The sequence below is a fragment of the Hevea brasiliensis genome, chromosome 14, assembly GCF_030052815.1.
Source record: "Hevea brasiliensis isolate MT/VB/25A 57/8 chromosome 14, ASM3005281v1, whole genome shotgun sequence".
NCBI classification, from domain to species: Eukaryota; Viridiplantae; Streptophyta; class Magnoliopsida; order Malpighiales; family Euphorbiaceae; genus Hevea; species Hevea brasiliensis.
Window position 1 is genome coordinate 31,787,921 of NC_079506.1, and position 11,052 is coordinate 31,798,972.

The 11,052-nt window shown below is 29.2% G+C and overlaps 1 protein-coding gene across 1 annotated transcript; it reads left to right on the forward strand.

The window, feature by feature from the left end:
- Positions 1-1,906: 1,906 nt before the first annotated feature.
- LOC110665236 (phenolic glucoside malonyltransferase 1-like) lies at positions 1,907-3,541 on the forward strand. The gene has a single exon (XM_021825263.2). It carries the CDS (start codon positions 1,962-1,964, stop codon positions 3,351-3,353), a length of 1,392 nt encoding a protein of 463 aa, XP_021680955.2. The 5' UTR covers positions 1,907-1,961; the 3' UTR covers positions 3,354-3,541.
- The last annotated feature ends 7,511 nt before the right edge of the window (positions 3,542-11,052 follow it).

Genomic DNA, 11,052 nt, shown 5'->3' on the forward strand with positions numbered 1-11,052 from the left:
GAGATGTATTTGCAAGTATTGATAATAAAGTTATTATGAATAAATTTCAGTTAATGAGAAATAGACGATGATTATTGTAATTTAATTATAACAGTTTATTAATATTTTGTAAGCAATTCTCTTGTCAACTTATATTTATTTCATGTATATTATTTTTACAAATCACATATTTTAATTAGACCTTCCTCAGTTGAATTCCTGCCTCCATCGCTGATGGTATCGCCCATCCCAATACAACATTTGCATATTCTTGTCTTGGCATATTAGGGAAAATATCAAAACTAAATGAACTACCTTCATTTGGTTTCTTCTGATTTCCATATGGTTTTTTACTGCAAGACCTATTACTTCTTCGCTTGAAACCCTATTTTGGAGGATTATTACTGTCTATCATGTTCAACAACATTTAAATCTTGCTTCCAGAAATTCGACCTCCTCATCGTTACAATTGAGTGTGACATCGTCTCTGATTCTTCCAGCTAATGGATAATATACAGATAAAGCTGTAGATAAGGAATGTTTTAACAAAGTAGATTTCTGGGAGTTGTTATCATTGGACTGTTTGCGGTAGAAGAAAATAAGTGGGACATAGATGCGAGGATAGATTTAATCAAAGAAGAAAGGTTGTGAGTGTTGGGTGATCTGTAGGTGTTGTAGAGAAATGTTTAATGATCACAGTGGACACTATCTCAGGCTTCATTATTGGAATCTTTTTCAGTACTGTTTTAGAGCTTAGTGTTGAAGCGGATTAAATATGCTTAATTCAATTATTGAAAATAATTTAGATTAATCATTTTGAACCAAATATCTTTGGAAAATTATTCCAGCCAGTTGAATCTAGGGTTTTGCATCCAAAATGAGAATGGTAAATTGGCTCACAAGCATTATACAATTGCATTTGCATATATGTAAGTCAAAAGTTTCATGCTAATTTCCATTGGAGAATCGAAAATTGAGAGTAAAAACGATGTATCTTTTGTTTGATCCTTTAGAATTTAGAAAAACCTGCTATGTCCAACTTAGCTCATAAATATTTAGTTTTTTAAATATAAATATTTTATTTTATTTCATTAATTTAACTTTAGTTAAACTTTAAATTCGAACGCTCATCATTAATATCTGATGTAGAATTATAATACCTAAATTTTATATATATATATATATATATATATATATATATATATATATTCTGTTTATAATTAGACTTTAAATTCGTAATAAAAAATAAAAATAAAAATTATTGTCAAATTTACAATGGAAGTGATTTCTCTTTTTAAATTAAAAATGGATATATTGCTCATTTCAAATACAGTTTCTAATACATTTTTAATTTGACAAATTGGATAAAAATTTTATACACTTTCGGTAATTAACAATCATATTGAAACGTTCTAATTTTGGATTACATATTCCAATTTTTATGATTGAGAGTAATTATATTTAAATCTCAAGATCTTAGAGTTCATTTTGTTATCACAACAAAATATATTGACTATATATTATTTTTTAACTTCTTTTTGTTATCAATCACTATTTCAGTGGACAATTTTCAAAATTTCTTAAATTTATTTTGAAATTTTGATTATGATTGCTTCAATATTAAAAAAAAAAAGATATATTACCCAAAATTAAAATATTAAAATATAATAGTAAATTAGTGAAAATGTAAATTTTAGCATTATCTGCTTGTGTGCAATTTAGAAAGGGAAAGGTTTTCATTTCTAATTTTCGTTTTTAAATATTTTTAATTTTTAAATTTGAATAATAATATTCGATTTTTATTCCGTTCCAAATTTATTTTGCAGCTCTGTTTCTAATGCTTGTACTTTTCGGTTGTACTTTTCAGTCCAAAGTTATGTGAACCATATGGCTTTGTTGAATTGAAAATCAATTTTTATAATTCAATCATTCATTCACATTTATCAGAATAGCATCTTCATTTTTTATTCTCTCCCTCTCACATGGCTTCATCAACAAATATTCTAGAGTTCAGCCAAGTTTCACCTGCCTATGACTCACCTGAGTCGGCCACCGAGTTCTCTCTCCCTCTCACCTTTTTTGACATATTTTGGTTAAAATTTCCACCAGTTCAACGTTTATTTTTCTACAAACTCACCGATCCATCAGCTACGCCAGCTTTCTTCAACACGGTAATCTTACCTAATCTCAAGAACTCCCTTGCTCTCACTCTCTTCCACTTTCTTCCCCTCGCCGGCCGCCTCACCTGGCCACCAAACTCTCCTAAACCCATCATCCTCTACACTCCAAACGATGGTGTACCGCTCACCATCGCCGAGTCCGACTCCGACTTGGATCGTCTCTCGAGTAATGAAATCCTTGATGCTATTGAGTTGCATCCTTATGTACCCGAGTTACCAATATCTGAAACTACAGCTTCTATACTTGCTTTGCAAATCACTTTCTTTCCAAACAAAGGGTTTTGCATCGGCTACTCTATCAACCATGCAGTTCTTGATGGTACAAGCATAACCTTGTTTATGAAATCCTGGGCTTATATATCTAAACATGGTGAAAAAGGGAAACAAAACCCTTCTTTATTGCCTGAAGAACTTGTTCCATTCTATGATCGAAGTGGTTTCAAAGACCCACTAGAGCTTGGAAATCTGTTCTTGAGCCAGTGGGAGTCAATAACCGAGTCTGAGACCATGGGTAATCCTCGAAGCCTGAAGCTCATAGCTCAATTAGGAGGAACGGTCGACAAGGTCCGATCCACATTCCAGTTAACTCGTGAAGAGATAAACAAACTCAAGAACAATGTATTGTCTCAACTGGAAAATCCAATTCATGTGTCCACTTTTGTGGTCACTTGTGCGTATGTATTGGTTTGCATGGTAAAAGCCAGAGGAGGAGATGGAAATAGAATGGTCTGGTTCCTATTTACCGCGGATTCCCGGAGACGTTTAGATCCTCCACTTCCAGCCAATTACTTTGGCAATTGTATTGCTTCTCCTGACGTTGTTACAGAAGCAAGATATTTCATGGCAGAAAATGGGTTCTTCAATATTGCAAAGAGGATAAGTGGAGCAATAGAGGGATTGAAGAAGGGATTGTTTCAAGGAGAAGATGATAAGCTATTAAGTTTGAAAAGTAATGTTAGAAGTGAAGTGCAAGTGATTGGGCTCGCTGGATCGACCAAGTTTGATGTTTACGGGTGTGATTTCGGGTGGGGCAGACCAAAGAAGGTGGAGATAATCTCCATAGACAGGACCGGAGCAATTTCTTTGACAGAGAGTAAAGATGGAAATGGAGGAGTTCAGATTGGTTTGGCCTTGAGTGGGGATGAAATGGAAGCTTTTGCTTCTTTATTTGTTGACGGCCTCAAACATCTTTAATGGTTGCTTACCGATCGAGAGAGCAGAAATAGCAGCCTTTAGGGGAGGACTCCGGTGAACCCAATTCAGATGATCAGAAGGCTAATTTTCTTCAAGGAAAATCTTTTGAGAATGGACTTGTATTTGTAATTTAGTCTGAATTTGCTGGAAGAAATAAAAAGTTGTAATGTAATAAAAATGTAATTGGGCGTGGATTGACGCAAATGTAATAAAAAGTTTGCAATAATATTGTTTTTTTATTTTCACAGGCTTCAGATCAAGATGCCATAGCTTTAAACCCAATTCTAATAGTTTTAAATTAAATTAAAATTACTATTTAATTTTTATATTTTAATCAAAATAATTAATTGTTTAATCTTTATATTTTAAAAAATATACTATTTAGTTTTTATATTTACTCTTTTTTAATTATTTAGTCTTTTTGTTAAATTTTTATTAATAAATACAAATTAGACTATTATTTAGTTTCTCAATTGTTCCATGTATTTTGAAAAATATTAGTATCTAGTTCTTCTATTTTAGTGAAAATAATTAATTGTTCCCTATATTTTTTCTCTGTAATTTAAAAAATATAATATTTTGAAAAACATATTCTTGGATAAAAATGAAAATTTTACTATGTGAAGACTAAATTTATATTTATATTTTTTTTAATTATTCAAGTATTTTCATTAAATTTTTTGCATATCATTTTTATATTTTCTCTATTGAAAAATAATTTTCATTGATTAGTCAGAGGTTTAGGGAAATTGATTAACATGTTTGTGTAGACAACTCGCACAATTTTTTTTCTATCAAAAGATGAAATATAAAGATAGAATGAGAGAGAGAGAATGGTGTTAGTGCAGTGGAGAAAAAACATGTGGGGAGAGATATAATGGAGGGTAGGAAAGAAATTAGAGTAGTTTAAGTATAAAAAATAATTATGAGACTAAATTATTAATTAAACCAATTTACAGAGACTAATTAATGTATTTTTTAAAATGTAAGGACTAAATAATTAGTTTTACTAAAATAAAATATTAAATAGTAGTTTAATTGCATTGACTAATGAGAAAATTAATGGAGGGGCTAAACGATTTAATAGAAGCAAAATAAATAAACTAAATAATATAATTTTAAAAATATAGAGACTAAATAATTAGTTTTATTAATATGTAGAGAATAAATAGTAATTTTTTTCTAAATTAAAATTTATTAGTAATAAACAGGAATGAACATTTTATTTGATAATTTTGATTTTACATAAGAATAAATAGATAAATTATTATCTAGTGTTTAAATTTTAACAAAATTAATAATTGAATTTTTTTATATTTTTAAACATGAATTAGGTAATTCATAACATTTATTTGCATTAATAATTTAGTATGTCTGTTCACTTTTTCTACTTTTATCTATTAATCAAAGCAGTTAATTGTTTAAAAAATGTGGAATTTGATTTATTAAATAAAATATTTTAAAAAAATAATCCTTTTTTCAAAAATTATTTAAAAAATGTTTTTCTGAAATAATTTTTTTTTCGAAAGAAACATTTGCAAGAAAATTTTATTCCACAAAAAATTAATTTTCAAGTAATTTTTTTAAGAACAAATTTTAAATAAAAAAATATGTTAGTTCTCTTTTAATTTTGTATGCTCTATGGTGAAATTTTGAAATATATATATTTTTTTAATTTCTTTATAAAATGATTTTTTTTGGAAAAAAGAACTTCAAAATAAATTTTCTCTAAAAATATTTTTTTTGAAATTTTAAAAATTAATTTTTATTAAAAAAATTAAAAAGAATATAAAAATCATCAGTTTTTATCAAAATTTAAAAACTAAATAGTAATTTATTTAATACGTACATTTTTAGGTGAATGGACTTACAAATTAATTAACTCATTCAAATTTAAGTTCTAATTCATTCAAGTTTCAAAATACTGTGATTCATTAATATATTTTAATAACAAAGATAAAATTATAATATGGCCAAAATAAAGTATAATGAGATAAAAAAAAATTATGTAGAAAATATTTTCCATGAAAATTATTTTCTATACAAATTTTTCATAAAAATATTTTTTATTGTTTGACATATGTCTAATATTTTATCTCATTATTCAAAAAATCTACCAAGTTAACTATTGTAAAAGCTGGAAAAGTAAGGTTAAAAAAATGACTTCCAATTTAAAAGATGGGAAGTCATTTTTCGTTGATCAATAACTTATTTTCCTTTAATTAAATTTCTTAAATGCTCCAAACATTAAAAAATAAGGAAATGTTTTCAAGGAAAACATTTTTCTTTAAACAAACGGAGCCTAGGTTTGATAAAAATCATAAGTTAGTCTTTCTAAATCTAATTCAATTTTATGTTAATTATAATTTAAATGACCAAAATAACCTTTGCTCTATTTTCAATTTGAAACAATTATGTCTTTCAATTTTATTTTGTTAATAAAATGGTCTCACTATCCATATTTTATATTTAAATAATTACATATCTATATTCAAAATATAATATATACATATATTATGTTTCATATAATAATTATATTTTTTTTTATTAACATGTTCCTTATGTGTCGTGTCCAAAAATAATTATGTTAAAATATTTGTATTATACTGTAAATGTATTTCATGTCTTTGTTTGTAATTTATAAGCATATTAAATATGTGTTAGCGTGATTTTATAATTTTTTTTATTATTTATAACAAAATAATATAATAGGTAAATATTATAGTGACTAAATTAATAAATCTATAAGGAAACTCCACTGATGATCATACAACGAAATAATTAGACGCGCGAGTCCCACGGGTGCTTAGTAAACTTGAATGATCGTCATGAAAAAGAATATCATTTCATATCTATTGGACTTGCCAATCAAATCCACTAAGTCGAATTTTGCATTGATAATTCCTAAATCCATTTTCTAGAGTGGGCATGATAGTGTTAAATTGTAATCGATATTTTAAATACTGTATATGGAATGTGTAATTGCACGATTATTGATTATAAACGAACTATAAATAGATTGTGAGTTGATGTTACATTTGCTTAGAGTTATTTTAGACCTTAGATGCAATTAGGTGCCTATGCTTTGGATAAATGGACAAGTGATATTTAAGTAATTTTGCAAGCCCTAAATGGGTGTCATGATTATGTGTTGATAGCTTGAGTCCTTATATGTTATTTATGTATTTTATTTTTCTTTTTGACAGAGGAAGAAGTGCCATAATTTAGGAAAACTTTTGTTGAATTTTAGACAAGATCTTAGGGTTTTATTTGTTTCTTTAGCATTTATTTCTTTTCTAGTTTTGATATATTTGTTGTGTGATCAAAATAGGCATTTTTCTTATATCCGTTAACGAGTCATCAAGTTTGTAAGTAGATATTGAATATTACAACATGACTATATACATAAGTGTGTGTGTTGTTGTGTAATTATTAATATTCACACATTGTCTGTGTTAGTACGAGTGGTGAAACAATTTAAATTTGGACTATTACCAGCACTAGAACATTTGAAGATATCAGGCTATCACAACCCGTAACAAGCTTTACTATCATCAAAATCTCATTTAAAACTCATATAATCTATATAAATAGTTATTTATTATAAATAGTAATTGCAATTCTTTTATATTTCAAAATAATGAGTGACAAAAAAAATAGCAAAATAGTAAATTTATACGTCATTATAAGATAGAGCTCTACAAAATGTACCTTTACCTTTAAACAAAATTAAGGCAGTAGTTTCTGAAACTCGGCTAACCTAAATTACTGATTGTATCTCTATACTTGTCCCTAAAGGGGAAGACAAAAAAAGGTAGGTGAGCTAAGGGTTTAGTGAGTATAAGTATAATTTGGGGAAATAAAAAAGTTATATCCAAGCAAATGAAATGTAGCAATCACCTAGTATTTACATAGCTCAAAAAGCCACATAAGGTTAATACACGTCACCAGTGGCTCCCTAGCCATCTCATAATCATCATAGTTCTAATGTGCTCGGCCCATGAAAAGAGCTTCTTAGGACTTTTTGTTAACATACACATAATGGATACTAAAAATATAGAATCATGACTTACTTGAGATAAATTATGTAATCCTTGGTATTCGAATGTTAGAAACACAAAATTGCTTTACCCAACATCCCTTTGCTTTGCTTTCATAAGTGAGCTCATTTGCATGCATACCTCTCCTTTATTTTCATTTACCTTTCCCACTAGAAACCAGTTACTCATCCATAAACTACTGTCACAACACAATAAATAATGCAATGCCTTCATGGTATGCAATTACTAATATGACATAATGTATCATGCAATTTATAATTAACAAATGTGTAACACCCCTATATTAAGTAGTCTATGCATTATACTGTTCCGATGACCGGTGTCTGTCCGGACAGCTGGGATGTCTGGAACTACATTTAAATGATATTGAGAAGACATAAAATGATGAAATATAAGGTAACAAAATACAAGAAAAATTAAGAGAAAATAAAATAGATGAAGTGCAATTAGGTTAAACGAGCCAGAAATCGTAGCGATGGGTGACCGTACCGGGAAGTTACGGTGGGGATCATTGACTAGCCTTGGACCACGAGGAACCCTAGGAAATATTTTTAGGACATAATTAAAGGTCTATAGAGGTGTGATTGACATTAGAAATGTCAAAGAAAAATTAATAAATTAGTACAAAGAAAAAAAAAATGAAAAATCAAGAAACCGACAAAAATCGGTGTTACTGAAAAATCGGAAATACAACCCGAAGAGGGGCATTTTGGTCATTTGATACCTAGAGTTGACTTTTGACCTAAATGTCCATTAAAAATAAGTGATATTAAACATTGAAAATGTCATGAAAATAAGAAATGTGGTACATAATATAAATAGTGAAAGATTGGTGGCAAAATTACAAATTAAGGGATTTTGGGATTAATTAATTCATTAATCAAACTTAGTGCTCCACTAACTATAATTTAAGGGACCTATAAAAGGCAAAGTGGGCAGAATTTCAGTCCATCTTCAACCTCTCATCACCTAGCCGAATTCATCCTCCATTGTTCCTCCATGGCCAAAGCTTAACCAAGCTCCATGCACTCCACTTTAAGCCAATTTCCACACTAATTCCTTCACTAAAGTTGGACTACACATCTTGGGCAGCATATTGGGAGTAAAAAGGGAAGGATTTGAAGAAGTTTTAGCAAGCTCTAAAAGAGGTAAGTGCCTATTTCCTCTCAATTTCTTCATAAATCTTAGTCCTAGTGTTGAGATAAGTTAATTTATTAAAGAAATTGAAGAATTTATTGAGTAATTGGTGAACTCCATTTTCGGCAACCATGGAAGTGTAAGGTGGTTGATTTATTTTTATGTGAATTTGATGAGAATTAAGGTTAATTGAAGTAAATTGATGTATTAGTGAGTTAATTTCATGTTTTTGATGTGTTTGGGTATTGAATTAGGGAATTGAAGGAAGTGATAAAAATTTGAGCAATTAGTGAATTTTTGGTAGCCTTGATGAACCAAGAAAAGTGTTGGATTTCATAAAATTCCTTGATGAATTCTGGTACTAAGGGATTAATGGAAGTTTATGTAAATTATTCTTTGGAAACTATGTGTAATTGTTAGGTATTTGGGTATATTGTATTGATGTAATTAAGGTTGCATTTGGTGTATTAAGAAATTGTATAAACTGTCCAAAATGACCATGTTGAGATGTGATAAATGATGTTAGTGCCTTATAAATCCAGAAATTTGGTAAGGAAAGTTAAGGTGAAGCAAGTAGGATGTGTAATGGTTGTGTATTTGATGAAGTGTATAAGGGCAGTATACAATTGAGCTTATAATATGATTTGTGTGAACCCAATTGATATGAGGCCTATTGGAGGTAAAACTAGACTCAATATGGACCAACTTTCATGCAGAAAGCTTGCTAAAATTCTGTCCAGAAAAGGACCTCACACTTAACCTAATCCGGAATTGGTAACTTGGCAAGCCCAGAATTTGACCATACGAATAGTAGCCATTCAATTGGCCATAACTCACTCAAAACAGGTCCAAATGACCTAAAATTTATATGTTTGGAAAGCTTAAACATAGGGCTACAACTTTCGTAAAGACTACAGAACCCAAAAATGCCATTAACTAAGTCAAATTACTTGCATAAGTTGAGGTACCAAAACTGTCTAGAATCATTGCAACCCAGAATTTGCCAAATAAAGGCCACTTGACCAGTTTTGGTAAAGAGACCATATCTTGGCCTATAGAACTCCAAATGACATGAAATTAGTGCTAAAATTTTAATAAGACATAGACCTACAAAATTGGTAATTGGACCAAAACCCAGAAACCAAGGAAACTAGGTCAATTAATTAGGTTAAGCCAGCATACCAATTCTAGAAAATGCATAAGTGACCAATGAATCCAGAATAGTCTTTTAAGCATATCTTCCACTAGAGAACTTCAATTGAAAGGTGCCACACCATTTTGGAAAGCTAAGAAATAGAACTAAAATATTACTTTAGACACTCTCCTCAAATTATGAATGCAAGAAGTTTGAATTATAGGTCAAAGTTTCTGACCTAATTGAGGACCATGCCAATATAAGACCTTTGAGTCCAGCCCAATAAGTTGACCATAAGTAATTCTAAAAGACTTGAAAAATTGCAACTAAAATTTCTAAATGACCTTAAGACATAGGACAACAAATCCTATGAAGAATGCTAAGCCTAAATGTTACTACAAGCTATCCAAATAAATTGGTTAAATTCTATACCAAAATTGCCTAGTAAGGAAACTAAAATTCAGATTTGACCTAGTTATGGTTAATTGACCAGAACTTGAGTTATACAACTCCAAATGGAGTGATTCAAAAATGGAACTAAAGAAGACACAATAAGAAACAGTTTGATGAAGAGAATTTTATTAAATTCTCACTGTAACATTGGTCCAATAGATAGTAAACATTGGCCATGAATATGAAAATTTAAAATAACATACACTAAGCTTTGAAATATGATTTGCAATTAAGGCCAACATGAGTTAAACTCATATTGAGGGATCATAATGCAACTAGAATTAATATATCTGCTAAGTGTGGAAAGTCAATATTTATGTTTGACTAGTAACTCCATAACCCTAAATACAAGAATTCAACCTATAAGATCTAATAGGTAAATTTAGTATGCAAAAATGAAATCATTAGAATTAATTATTAGAAATAGTTCGAATGGATACTGAAACACTTTAAAATTATGTGTTTCAGTTGGAAAGGGATCTTCGAAGAAAGAAAGAAAATTGGATTAAATCAAGTCGACAAAAGAGGTTTGTGCACAACTAACTTTTTTTGTTATTTTTTACTTCCAAATTGATTTGAATAAATTTATTGTATGATTTATGATTTTGTTGTGTTGAGAACTTTAACTTGTTGAATGAAATTTTATAAATTAAATATAAATTTTCATATGCATTTAAGGATTTATTGCATGGTTTTAAGAATTGTAAATTTTGAGTTTGATGTGTTGCCAACCTTGAACATGAATTTATAATGATAAAATATGTTAATAGTTTGTAAACACTTTTGTAAATAGAAATTGTTTTGAATATGATCGTCGCAGGGTATTTTGCGGTTGCCTGGACGAAGCTCTTCACCGAAGTGGGAAAAGTGAGGAGTCGCTACTTTAATTTTGAGGGAAATTAAAGAAAACCAT

Excerpts from the sequence above, each read along its gene's own strand:
- LOC110665236 (XM_021825263.2), top strand. The coding sequence starts at position 1,962 with ATGGCTTCATCAACAAATATTCTAGAGTTCAGCCAAGTTTCACCTGCC.